The 14,236-nt window shown below is 41.5% G+C and overlaps 1 protein-coding gene across 1 annotated transcript; it reads left to right on the top strand.

Annotated features, from left to right (window-relative positions):
* The first annotated feature begins 3,596 nt into the window (after nt 1-3,596).
* On the top strand, nt 3,597-13,904 carry NUP42 (nucleoporin 42). The gene is made up of 7 exons (XM_072153782.1): nt 3,597-3,827; nt 6,307-6,550; nt 9,654-9,748; nt 9,861-9,937; nt 10,763-10,849; nt 11,151-11,343; nt 13,142-13,904. Exons 1-7 carry the CDS (start codon nt 3,710-3,712, stop codon nt 13,792-13,794), a joined length of 1,467 nt encoding a protein of 488 aa, XP_072009883.1. The 5' UTR covers nt 3,597-3,709; the 3' UTR covers nt 13,795-13,904.
* Nucleotides 13,905-14,236: the final 332 nt, after the last annotated feature.

Genomic DNA, 14,236 nt, shown 5'->3' with positions numbered 1-14,236 from the left:
TTAAAATGCCATGTTGGCACTTCACAGTAAATAAGTGAATTTTGGATGTTGTTTGGGCACTCGGTCTCTAAAAGGTTCGCCATCACTGCTCTAGGGCCTGTAAGTTGATTGTATCTGTAACGATCTGTCTAGGACAGACAAATGACTATAGATGACAGTTTTGCACATGGTCTCTAATACCTAACAGAGATCCACTAGGGTTAAAGATACCCTAGGGGCCCTGAATAACTGTAAAAAGAAAACCTAAAAGTTCAAATAACCCCCGGTTCCCTGTATTTAAGAAAGGTCCGCACCACATTTGTGTCGCATGCAACTCTGTTGTGCCGCGGCTGCACTAGTCGTCACGCAACACAAATTAGGGGGTGTTCCGGTGCACAGTCTGATGCACTTGTTAAATGCAAAGTCAGGCAGAATTGTGTCACACACACCATATGTTAAAGGTGCACTCCGTTGGGGCAGTGCAGGAGGTGCCAGATTTATGAAGAATGTGCTCCAGAAATCCTGAATCTGGTGCCCTCGGCATACTACACAGGCAAACATATAGTAAATGTGTACAAAATCAGTGTTAGTGCTCATACTCCACAATCAAAGTCATTGAATTCAAGATTTCCACAGAAGTGATCTTACCCAGTTCCTTGCTGATTGAAAATTGGAGATTTTCCTCAGCAATTCCTCCTGTCACGCTGCCCGCTTTCTGTATTGTATTGCTCGTGGTCAAACACTGGTTCTATATTGGAAAGTCGCAAACAGATGGTGCGGATCACCGAGGCAAAGAGTAAAAGTATAATTTTTATTCCAGCATACTCACAAACAAAACTTTAAACGCGTGCATATCATGTTATAAAAAGACGCCAAAACCATCTCGCCCGACCGAGGTTTCGCTCTTCTGGGGCCGGGTTTCTGACGTGGTCTCCGGTGTTTAAGTACACTTTCAGGTGAATGTACAAAATACATTTTCACTAAAAAAAAGCCTTTTTTAGAACCAACATTTTACAGCTTGTTCCGTTCCTTTGAATATAAAATTTCACGCCCAACTTCTAAAAGATACAATAGGAGGTCATGCATGGATACATACATCTTGACAGCAATTTGTGCACTAAAGCCTTAGAATAAATAGCCACATGATATGTCTAACCAATTCGTTACACAACTCATATCTTATTGTTATGTTCTTTTTCATACAAATTAGATATGAGTTGTGTCATGAAGCACGAGCATGTAGCAAGGTCTCCCACAGGATTCAATACATAAAGTGGGCAGCGTGACTGGAGGAATTGCCAAAAAAAAAAATCTCCAATTTTCAATCAGCAAGGAACAGGGTGAGATCAAATCTTGAATTCAATGACTTTGATTGTGGAGTATGAGCATTAATACTGTTATTTTGTAAAGATTTTTGGCCAATCTGGGAGTGTGCCGAGTTAGTAGCTCCTCTAGTGTTAAAACACCTCCTCCCAGGTATCAAAATTTGAAAATATAGTAAATTTGCCCCAATGTGTAAGAGCAGAGCGCACAAGAAAATTATGCAAATGCGGTTTTTTAATCAATTTCAAATCTTTTTAAAAAATTTTTCCAGCTTCCACGTTTATGGTATGGAATATTAAAAACAGTCCCTAGGAAGTACAATTTGTTACGCAGAAAACATGATACATGCTCTGCAAATAACAGACCATGGGACTTGCACAAGGTCCTGTTCATGAGGGCTTTTTCTATTATACAGTGGGTAAAGAAAGTATTCAGACCCCTCAAAATTTTTCATAAATAAAGAATGATGCCCAAAATTTACATTCATTAATCATCCATCACACAAATAAATATTCATTGCAATCAAAAAAACTTTCTGTACCCCAAGTGTTCACAAAAAAAAAATCTACAGGTCTTTTCTCAAAAAAATAACTCCTCACAAAGCTGGGTTGACAAAATATGGCACTTGGAAGGTGGCGATGCAAATAGTTGTTTCCCCCCTCAAAAGTATTTAATCAAAGGAAGGTCATGTTTATTAAAAAAGAAAAAGCAAAAAAAAAAACCTATAAATTTGCTATCGCTGTATGCATATTAACCCAGCAGCGGCCGCGTCATAGTATGCGCCTGCCGGCCGGAAGTAGGCGTGGCCGCGCCCTGCAGGCTTTTAAAGAAGGCGGAAGATTCAAGAGGAGCCGTGCGGACATCGGGGCCGCCGAGGGTGAGTATACAGGGGGCAGGCTGGGCTGGCTGTATACTACAGGGGGCAGGCTGGGCTGGCTGTATTCTACAGGGGGCAGGCTGGGCTGGCTGTATACTATAGGGGGCAGGCTGGGCTGGCTGTATACTACAGGGGGCAGGCTGGGCTGGCTGTATACTACAAGTGGCAGGCTGGGCTGGCTGTATACTACTGGGGGCAGGCTCGGCTGTATATACAGTATTATGTTATTTCGGCTGGAAGATGAAAGCAGAAAAATTTGAAAAAATAATGTGACATTTGCATTCCTTTTTTAAAGGGAACCTGTCACCAGGGACCTCATTTTCACTAAAGACAGATTGCCCATGACATCTGCAGTGCACATATGCCTCTCTGACTTCCTGGGGTAGTCTCATAGGCTGGGCTTTGGTTTGGATGCATTTCAAAAAACAACATGTGACTTGTCTGAGCTGCAGGCTGCCTCCATCTTTGTGCTCCTGTACAGCTTGTCCCTCCCCCACTGATGTTAGGCTGACCAGGCTGTGACCTCTGAGAAGGAGCAGGAGGAGAAGCTGTACAGGAGCACAAAGGTGGGGGCTAAGCTCTGAGGAGTGAGTAACATAGACAAGGCACATGTTGTTTTTTGAAATGCATCCAAACCAAAGTCCAGCCCCTGTGACTACCCAAGGATTTTGTCAGGGTGCAAGAGTAAGTTATAACACACAATTATATTGTAATGCAAATTCTTATAAAAGACAGAAAGGAAGATTTGCAATGCAGGTGTAATGGTCTCCTGCAACCTGTCTTTAGTGAAAATGAGGTCCCTGGTGACCGGTTCCCTGTAATTATTCTGTATATAGGCCGGCAATGGGCGCATGGCCCGACTGGAGTGGTACGGTGCACACACACAGCACCGTACTGTTACGTTCCCGGGAGAAAAATAGCGCCCCAGAATACAGCGCCATGTGCCATACAACACTACTGGGAGGGGCACAGGGTCGCTCCTTCTCTCCCAGGCGCTCCTGTGTGTCCGCTGCGCTTTGTTTTGATAAATAAAATCACCAGTAGGATATATGAAACCCAAAATTGTGCTATTAAAATGTGCTGTTTTCATTCTGTTTGTTTGTTTTTTTCGTTATGTTCTCCAACAACAGAGACCATAATTTAAAACCCAGACACTGGCCTGAACTTCGCCTAATATCCCATTGTACTGCACATAACTCCCATTCTCTTATATAGATATGAGGGGTGAGCTGTTTCTATAATTGCTAAACATTGGTGACAATGTGCAGTTAGGGGTTAATGTTATCCCATCTTTTTTAGGAAAAGCTTCAAGGAATTGTCTCTAATTATTGAGATCTGAAATGTGTTTCCCGCCATGCACCGCTCACCCATTACTGGGTGACGCCCCTCCCCCCTTTACGCTTTCTTCTAGAGAACGTGCGCCACCTACAGGACACTGCACCCCATGCAGTCTGCCAACCATGCGTTCTTTGCGGTTGGCAAGTATTTGTTACCGCCTGATACAAACAGGAGCACTTCCGTGCAGGCAACATGGCGATCTGCAGCTTCTTCCTGCAGGGTCGCTGCAAGTTTGGAGACAAGTGTTGGAATGAACATCCGAGAGACGGGCGGCACCATGGACACAACCGCTATCAGAGCCAGCCCTCAGGTATCAGGAGCCCACACATATCAGTAACTTGTGTGCTGTATGCAGGGAGGGAACTACAACTCCCACAATGCAATGCGTGGAGAGTGGCTATTACCCACATGCACGCTCAGCCGAGAAAGATATTGGTCTCTGTTCACTTACACTTTTTATTGTCTTCTTTATATTTTTCTGCCTTACATTGTTCCCCGTGAGAATCTGTGCTGGTATTTTGAGCTCCTGTATCATGGGGATAAATCTGGACTCAGCCTTATTACAGCTACACTTGGGGTCATTCAGTCTTACATTTACAATATGTGACTATAGTAATATGTGGCTACACCAGGTATATGCACAGCCATGTGGGGAGTCCCCTGGATCATGGGGAAAATCTGCTGTGAATCTACACGTCGTACATGTGAATTTATTACAAATTTTCAGACAATCTGAATCCGTGGAACGTCCATGTGCAGTAGTGAAGGGTCGTTTCCGAACGAGCAGCACAAAGAGCCGGCTCTTTCGTGTGAATGACGGAATCGGCTCTTTTCAGTGAGCCGATGGATCGTTTAACCCCCGCCCCTAATGGTCTCCAACACCCCCTTTAACCCAATAGCATCAGGTTAAAAGCGGAGTGGGTGACTGGCTAGTCCGAGGTTCCTTATTATATATTTAATAGGGAGACATTCAGGAACCAGAAGAACTTGCTGAGCAGAGCCTATTGAGCCAGCTCACTAAGGAGAGCTGGACTTCCCATCACTAATGTTTAGGGGACCAAAATCTGCCATCATTTTGCCCTTTGTGTCCTGCAGTGCAGACCTTCCCTGTACGAGAAGTGGGTCTTCATTCTCAGGGACTCAAAAACCTAAAATGCGCCCCCACCCCCTCCTTATTATATGTCATTTATAACTTCAGTCTGTTTATATATAACAAGTGTCCCAAATGGACGATTGTGGTCAGTCTGTGAATCTCACTTGTAGTGAACAGATTTTGCTAACTGACCGCTGTAACAAGGATAGGACCACGGGCATGTCAAAATATTACACTTTTTTTTTTTTTTTTTTGATGTCCACGTCCTTTCATAAATTACATCACAAAGTTCCCTCAACATTCCTCTTAGGAGCCGTTTCTCCACTGGGGGTAATCGGGTAGAGAGAGGGGCCCAAATTTACTGTCCCTGCACCAGTTTTCTGTAGGACTTTGCATATTGTTTCTAGGGCCCACTATTTATAGTGTCTGGGGCACACTGCTCTATACCCGACATGACATCTGTGTGGGTGCTGAAAGCACTATGGAGTAGATTTGGCATTAATACGCTATTTTGCATAGTTGGGTGGGATTTATGATGTAAATTGGGTGGCTCCCTATTGTAAATGTACCCTGTGATTGGTGCGGTCTTGGTTACATGGACCAACTCCTTATTTAGATAAAAGCTTGTTGTGAATAAGGAAGAGGTTTACAAGAAGACTTCAGTAGCATGCTTCTGACCATGCTTTATGAAGCCATTAACACTGTGGAATTTGTTAAAAAAATCCACACCAGTCCATATGTTGATAGGTCGCAGATTTTGCTTAAAATTTTTTGTTTCTCAAATGGCGAAGGGGACATCATAGACTCTTAAAGGAAATCTACCATTTGATTTGATGCCTTATGAACCAAACATACTTTGAGAATGCTGTAGCTTCACTGATGCAGAAACATATCTTGTTTTAATCCCTATGCCAAGTGTTTTTTTCTCAAAAAAACAATTATAAAATTCAGGAACTTGGGACAGCTGGGTGTGGCTTTCTGCAGTACATTAAGAAAAAAACTACCTAAACTGTTCAGACAGGACTAATCAACCTGAGCTGGATCACTCATACACAGCAGCTAGGGGATGGTGCAGCGATTGATTACTTCTGCCTGTCAGGGACAACACAGTGATGACGTATTCTTGGCTTATGCTGGGCAGGACAAGGCTAGAGGAGTGCATAATCAGGGTGAGGAGAGCGCCGGAGAACCACAGAAGCGACAGAGCCTCATTATCATTTTATTGTTGTTTTTTTTCATCAAAACCACTCAGCTCAGGGATTAAGACACATGTCTGCATCATTGTAGCTACAGCATTCTCAAGCTATGTTTGCTTTATAATGCATAAAATCAATTGGTAGGTTTCCTTTAATCCCTCAGATGTTGTGCACAGGTGTGACCACCGCATCTAAGAGGTTATGAGCCTTTTGAAGTCTCCCAGGCGTGCAGATTGTCAACTACCATTGAACCTTGGCTGTGGTAGAGATCAATAGACATGCAGTAATATTGTCATAACTGCATTAAAGAAAATTAGAGATTTCAAATGGCAAAGCTGTCTGATCCAATGATGTGCATGCATGTGGATAATCTGCTACGTAATAACGTACCATCCATGTGCAGGACCCCTGCATCCTACAGCCATAAATAGGGCTAGCTTTTGGCTTATAAAATTTGTATTGACCTTGACACTTAACCCTATTATTGACTTGTCTTCAAGCTGCATCTTCAAACTGGAATTCATCAAGTCAGCGATATGTACAGCCTTCTAATTTTTCCAAAAATCTGACATGGACCAGAAAGGATAATGAAAGGAACTTTGGGTCTGAATCGAATGATGACTCAAACAGGATCTCGAAATCCAATGTACCTTCAGGATTCTTCTCGGCACAAAACAGATTTGGTGCATTGGCAAACCAGGATCAAGCCCGAGACAATGGGCAGGACCGGGAGGAAAGCCTCTTGTAAGTAGGAAAAGGTCTTTGTGTCAGAAATGTTCTCTAAATGCGACGATTCTATTTCCTGATTCAAAAACTGGGGATTGGGGGCTTTGTGTACAGAAAAGTCCGCTAACCTGCCTATTAGAGTATTTTATAGATTCTCTAAAATAAAGAAAATAATCTCTGTGATGTGCTTTATTATAAAGTCCACACCTTGTACATCTGATCAGTGATGGTTAAAGGGAATGTACCATCAAAATCCAGCATGAAAAACCAGGGACACTCATAGATCCCGGAACTGTGACTGAGGTAATCTTCTTATATTTGTTATCCATGTTATCCTTTCTTCGAAAACCAACTTTAAAAATGATGCTTGTGAGCCAAAAGGGATCTGGGGCATTATCAGAGCCGCTCAGGCTGTTACACAGTGTGGGAGCATCTTAACACCCCCTTCAACTGTGACATCCTTAACCGGTTCGCGACCGCCCGCCGTGTATTCACGGCGGCGGTCGCGTCGCGCTGCATGGAGAGGGCTCACGGGCTGAGCCCTCTCCATAGCCGGTAAGTCTTTGCTGCATATTGCAGCAAAGGCTTACCGGTAACATCCGCGATCGGTGCTAGCACCGATCGCGGGTGTTTTCACAGCGTGGGCTGCCGGCAAAGCTGCCGGCAGCCTCAAACAGCGGCGCATGGGCGCCGCCATCTTACCTGGGATCGCCGCTCCCCGTGACGTCATCGGGGGGCGGCGATCCGTCTCCATGGTAGCCTCGGGTCTTCCGAAGGCCCGAGGCTATTTCGTTTTAACCCCTTCATTACAATGTGCTGATAGCACATTGTAATGAATGAGGAAGAAAATCCCCATATACTGCCATACTGTAGTATGGCAGTATATGATAGGATCGATCAGACAACCTAGGGTTAAAGTGCCCTAGGGAGTCTGAAAAATAGTATAAATAAAAATAAAAAAAAAGTTAAAAAAAAAAATTATAATAAAAAAACCTAAAATTTCAAATCGCCCCCCTTTCCCTAGAACTGACATAAATATAAATAAACAGTAAAAATCATAAACACATCAGGTATCGACGCGTCCGAAAATGCCCGATCTATCAAAATTTGATAACGGTTTTTCAATGCGTTTAACCCCGTAACGGAAAATAGCGCCCAAAGTCGAAAATGGCACTTTTTTGCCATTTTGAAAAATCTAAAAAAATCTATAAAAAGTGATCAAAAGGTCGTACAGTCCTAAAAATGATATCATTGAAAATATTATCAAATTTCGCAAAAAATGACACCACCCACAGCTCCGTACACCAAAGTATAAAAAAGTTATTAGCGCCAGAAGTTGGCAAAATCAAAAAAATTATTTTTGTACAGGAGGTTTTAATTTTTGTAAATGTATGAAACCATTATAAAACCTATACAAATTTGGTATTCCCTTAATCGTACCGACCCAAAGAATAAAGTAGACATGTCATTTGGGGCGCTCAGTGAAAGACGTAATATCCAAGCCCACAAGAAAATGGCGCAAATGCGTTTTTTCACCATTTTCATTGCATTTGGATTTTTTTTCCCGCTTCCGAGTAGATGGCATGGAATATTTAATACCATCATTATGAAGTGCAATTTGTTACGCAGAAAACAAGCTGTCACACAGCTCTTTACGTGTAAAAATAAAAAAGTTATAGATTTTTGAAGGTGGGGAGTGAAAAATGGACATGAAAAAACAGGAAAGGGCCCGGTCCTTAAAGGGGTATTCCAGGAATCCGCATAATTCATATACAAGTGGGCACTCAAAATATAAGCTAATATGTATTTAGTTGTTATTTAAAATTTTGCTCCCCTTAGCAGAAAATGCTGATGACATAGACTGTAATGAAGAATTAAAATGCTACTGGCCCTTTAATCAGTCCGTTAATTTCCTCCGCGCGGTCCGTTGCAGGACAGAAGATGGCTGCTGGTCACATGTCCACATCACATGTCCTGTACCTGCCCGGGCAGGGTCATGTGATCAGCACTACGTTTGGCTGTAGTCGGTTGGTTGCAGTGCATCCAGTATGGTCAGTGTTGTGGTGATGGCAGTTACACATCATTACTATGGTAACAGAGCAAGAAAACCTGTTACATCATCACTGTTAGCAGAGCATAAGTGGTAGGAGGAGTTACTGAGAACTAAAGGATCATGGAACTTGTAGTTTCCAGTGGCGGCCATCTTAGTGATAACTCCACCTACTTTAGAGAGGACATAAATTTTGTAAATCATAAAATCAAATTATTTAAGCTCCGTTTTGTGACTAATGACATTGAGTATTGTTGTATTCATTTATTTATATCATCATGGGTTTTTGTGTCAGACATTCATATTCCCGGAATACCCCTTTAACCGGTTAAACATCCTCTGCTGCTTTGAGATTAAATGTGGGAGGGGGGAAATTCTTAGCGAGCAGGGAGGAGGTGAAACAGTCTAACAGCCTGTGGAGCCACAACATGGAGGGGTTTTGGTAACGCCCCCAGGAGCCCTTCTGACTCGTTAGCATAATAAAAAGTTGAGTTGTATGAGGCCGTGATAACAAATATAAGAAGATTATACAGTCACTGTCCCTACATCTATTAGTAAGTGTCCCTGGTTAATCATGCTTGATTTTGACGGTAATTTTCTTTTAAGCTTGAAATTTGGGGGGGGTGTTGGGGGGACAAAAATTTGGCCTTTGACATGTCTTGATGGGAAATATTTCATGTGTTCACATGGGAGAAAACAGAGGTATCCCTTAATGTGTAAATAAACTTTTAACAAAGTTAAATGATACTGGGAAGCCTTGAGATTTACTTTAATTCTTTCTCCTCTGCTTTTCTTCAGTATTTGAGATATAAAGCAACCTGATAAAGCGTATCCTTGGACAGTATAAACTTCTTGAATTGAGCATTACCACACATCATGGGTCAACATCTGCAAACACTTTGTATGTTCTCGCCATGTTTGCGTGGGTTTCCTCTGGTTTACTCCCACACTCCTGTGTGCGCTATATAAATAAAGGAATTATTATTAATTATGAGATATATTTCAGGTTTTTTGTTTTATTTTTTTTTTTTTTTACAATGACTATGATTTTGTCTCCTAACTTATATCTAGAGCTGATATCATACGGGATTTGGAGTTGTGGGAATTTTCGAAGCAATGGATGTTCTCTGTTTATTGTGTCTTAAAAGAACAGCGCCACTTATCTGGTAAGGATCACACTATAGTGATGCACTATTGGGGTGTATATGTGTGTGTATAGAGGTAACTTGATTTACTTACTGGCACAATGACAACATTTATTATACTTTGTCTTTTTAGGTTTTTCCGACATTTCACCTGAAGAGTTGCGCTTGGAATGTTACACATCGCACAAAGAAGGAAACCTTCCAAACTATGTACGATCATATAAATATATATTTCTGTATTGGGGGGTCAAGCAGCCAATCTGGCAGATTGACGCCCCTACCGACTAAACATGACTGTGACTGGCCAGGAGTTCCCCCTTTTTAGCCAATCACCATGACTGATTCTCAGCCGTGAACCTAAAGTTTGGAGCCACTCATTTCTATTTGTGATATATAGTTTTATACAGTTTATTTTTCCAACATAGTTCCAAAGGACAGCATGTAGATTAACTGTACCCACCACTAGTGGGAGCAAGGGAGCTTAGAGGAATTTGTCACTACATAATATTGGACCATAAAATTGGATTAGCAGTTCCATTACATGGCCCCTAAACATTCATTAGTTGTCACCTGATGGTTTTTCCCCCTGAGATACATTATTGGTTTGGCTGACTGTAAATGTATTAACAGTGAGGACAGTGGAATAGGCTTTCTCTTATGTGTATGCAGCCTAAACCTGCAGATGTGAAAGCCGATTAATAGTGTGCCCCTTGTTCATATTGCCTATTAAATAGTGGAATACTGTATATAATTTTTTTTCTAATTTATGCTTTCTACAGAGGTGTTATCTTCTACTGTAACTGTCTGTGATGTAAATGAGGTGACTGCTGCAAAGTAAACCCCTAAAGAATTAGAAAATTTCAGTAGTCTAATGTTCAGCTCAGTTGGCAATGGGAAAGTTTCAGGAGTTAAGACGATTTATTATTACTTTTTAGAGTAAAGTAAAATTTGAGAAAAAATAAAATAAAAACTTTATTAAAAATATAGTTTTCTGGTGACACATTCCCTTTATTGTTTGCTTTCTCTCTTTGTCAGGTGAATTCGGTGCAGCAGCTGGTCAGCCAGTGGAAACAGAGAGTCCATGAGATGAAGAACTTGAATCCATCTTCGACTGCTGCACTGGTAAAATAACATAAAAATAACGTGAAATATTTTACCACGTTACAGTGATGTAAAGGTTAAACTGCAATTGAGAAATGCATAAGTGTAATATTGGAAAGCTCATAATAGTTAGGTAGACAAAAAGTTGAAGTTGAAACAATTGGGACATTCTGCTTTATCTCTGAATTTCCGTTTTACTTTTGCTGTACTTTTTTTTTTTTTTTACCAAAATATAAGCTACATAGGGTCCAAATGTCATCATTCAGTGGTGGCAGAGTTTTACAGTACTAATACATGACGGCCTTGTTTCCATATTTTTCAGCTTAATCAACTCATCAACCCACCTACTGCTGCAACATCGTCATCCTCGTTTGGAGGTTCCCAGCCTTCAGGGTCCTTTGGAAGTTCCCAAACTTCAGGATCATTTGGAGGTCAGCAGCAGTCGGGGTCTTTTGGAGGTTCCCAGTCTTCTGGATCATTTGGAGCTCCCCAACAGTCTGGTTTTGGAACGTCCAGTAGGTATTCACAGTGGATATGCAGATGGCAGATGGTGTAACAGATCTGACTTTGTCACTTACTATACTAAGCAAGCAGGTCACTTGTAGAAGGTAGGCAAGAGAATTTCGTGACCAATGGTGCCCCTACACATTAGTTTACATATAAATTTATATAAATATTTCTTGATCATGTCTCTTTCTCTGGATAAAGCTGGGTTTATGATGCATAGAACTTCACCTAAAAGCTCATATATACGACCAGGGACAGATCTCTATACAAAGAAAGTAAATAATGAAGCTTCCTATAGGATGAGGAGCAGTTACTATAGTATAGTATACACTGGTGGGTGACCCTCAGTGGTTTACAGACACATTGGGACACGTTAAAAAATTATTAAAAAAACACTTATTAAAGTGTGTGCTGTCTGAATTTGCACTGAAAAGAATGTGCAAGCAGCTTTCATATTTATTTAAGAAGTGTTGGCACCAGTTTTGTGTCGTGACTGCTATGCCTGACGCGTCACAAAATTCTGCACCTAAAGGGCCGTTCTGATAATGAGCCAGACTGTGCACCACGTTCAATACAGCAACTCGACAGAATTGTGTTGCACGCTGTATGTTAAAGGTGCACCAAAAAAAATGGTACATGCTTTCTGAGCAGTGCAGGGGGCACCAGATTAATAAAGACCGTGCTCCAGTTTTGATTAATCTGGTGCCACCTGCACACTCCACAGGCAAATGCACTAGTTTTGTTAAAATTGGCCCATTACATTGGATTTCACCTGCTTCCTATTAATCTCTGGTGGATGTATGGTGAGTTTTACAGCAGCTGTAAGTGACAGCAGAAAGCCGTCATTGGTCCACAGACATTCTTGGTGTTCTTGTCATTTAGGTGCTATTTGCAACAAAGGCTTGTAGCTGCAGAATTTCCTTGTAGAACAGTCCTTTAATTATATTGTGGTTTTTTTAACACAATATTAAGTTTTAAAATTTTTTTAAGTTCAAATATATAATATCCACCTACATAATTGTGTAACTTCACTGAAAACAATAGGATGTATTAAAACATAACTTTGGATTACAGTGTAATACTATTTAATCATTGTGGTCTCGCAGCTAAAAAAAATAATGAACAGCCAATATCTGCATAATGATCCCTTTATATTGCTGTAGCCCTTCGAGCCTCTGTGGAGTATAATGCTCTTCCATTAGTTGCATACTAGCCCCATATTACTAAAATGATTACAGACCCTGCACATTTATTTCATATTTCAAAAAACAGCGGTCAGATGAAAATGAAAAATGAGAACATATTTGCGCTGTGCGTGCCCACCAAATGTGGTACTCAAACATTTAAAACTTAGGTCCTTCACATAGAGAAGTGATAGATCTCAAACATTTGCTAATGAGACAGCACAGACCGATAGTTCCCCGTAAAGCCCAGCCCTTTCATTGGTCCAGAAAGAACGAGCCCTCTCCTGCCACCCCTCGATCGCGTCATCTTCATGCCCCAGGCTGCAGGAACAAGGAAAAGACCTGCCCCTGGTGAGAAGGAAAAGATCTGCCGCACCAGGGCCTTACTGATGGCTCCCAAAGCCTGATATATACACATTAAAGCACATAAAGGAGTTTCACCCCCCATATAAATATTCTATGCTGGGTTGGTTATTACAATGGATTGACCCCAGTAGAGATCACACTAAGTGGTAATAATCACAGCATGAGACTCGTGTGCCATAAGCGAATCAAAAAGAATATACCATTGATTGTGTTTTATTTAGTTACATTTTAAAATGAAATTTATTTATTTTTCCAGGTACTTTGGCCAACAATGCAGTTACAGCAGCCACGTTCAGTTTTAAGATGGAATCCAATGCTCCGGCTCTAAATGCAGGGCCCCCCTCTGGTCTCTCCAGCGCTCCAGGATTTGGGAGTAAGCCTTCAGGATTTGGTAGCACGGGTGCAGCAGTATCCGCCTCTTCCTTTTCATTTGCCCCAACAACTACTTCAGGAGCACCTGCCTCAACTTTCTCAGGCTTTGGTTCATCTTCTGCTGGTTCTGGCACATCTTCTGGTTTTGGTTCATCAGTCCCTTCTAGTTTTGGGGCAACAACTGTGACTGGTGGATTTGGAAGTAGTGTCGGTGCAGTGTCGTCTTTTGGGGGGACTTCTAGTGCTTCTGGCTTTGGAGGTCAGAGCTCTACAGGGACATCTGGCTTTGGGGCAGTGACCACAGGAACCAGTAGTCTTTCTACATCAGGAACATCATTGTTTGGCCAAGGAACGACAGTAGGTGGCGCTCCAGGTGTAGCTGCTACCTCTGCTGGTGACGCCACATTGTCTGGAGCGTTGTTCACCCCTCGTAATGCGCTGTCACAAGAAGACCTTGTGCAGTTTGAATCCAAGATGTTTACCCTCGGAAGAGTTCCTCTAGTGCCTCCGCCAGCCGACCTCCTAACTATCAGATAACACTGCAGTACGTCAGAATAATACCATAGATAATTTGCTTTTTTTTTGTTATTAATTGTAATTATATTTACTTCAGTAATTCTATCTATTAAAGATATTTTTATATAAAATGTCTAATTTTCTTTTGTTTACTGCCATACTGTTAATAAATACACAATTGGTTTATTGAGAAATATATATCAGGAGTAACCATTGTGCATTGCATGAGCTTATCTTATATGTCATATACATGGATTTTTTTTTTTAGTTCAGCTTCATTTACTTTATTACAACTGAACTGCAATACCAAAAACAGCCCATAGATAATTGTGGAGCTGTATTTGGAAGATTAGAAAACAGAATAACAGTTTAGAATGAAAGAAATTGATTTGCCCAGATTAATGGGGAAAGATAAGTCCTTGTGCCTGGTCGCCCTGTGTCTCCTCACATGTAAGCTTTGCAC

This window comes from Engystomops pustulosus, chromosome 5, assembly GCF_040894005.1.
Source record: "Engystomops pustulosus chromosome 5, aEngPut4.maternal, whole genome shotgun sequence".
NCBI lineage: Eukaryota > Metazoa > Chordata > Amphibia > Anura > Leptodactylidae > Engystomops > Engystomops pustulosus.
Note: the sequence above shows the minus strand (reverse complement) of the source record. Positions and strands in the feature narration are given on the sequence as shown.

Excerpts from the sequence above, each read along its gene's own strand:
- NUP42 (XM_072153782.1), top strand. The coding sequence starts at position 3,710 with ATGGCGATCTGCAGCTTCTTCCTGCAGGGTCGCTGCAAGTTTGGAGAC. Across the intron at positions 3,828-6,306 it reads CTATCAGAGCCAGCCCTCAG|CTGCATCTTCAAACTGGAAT; the intron begins GTATCAGGAGCC and ends CTTGTCTTCAAG. Across the intron at positions 9,938-10,762 it reads AAGGAAACCTTCCAAACTAT|GTGAATTCGGTGCAGCAGCT; the intron begins GTACGATCATAT and ends TCTCTTTGTCAG.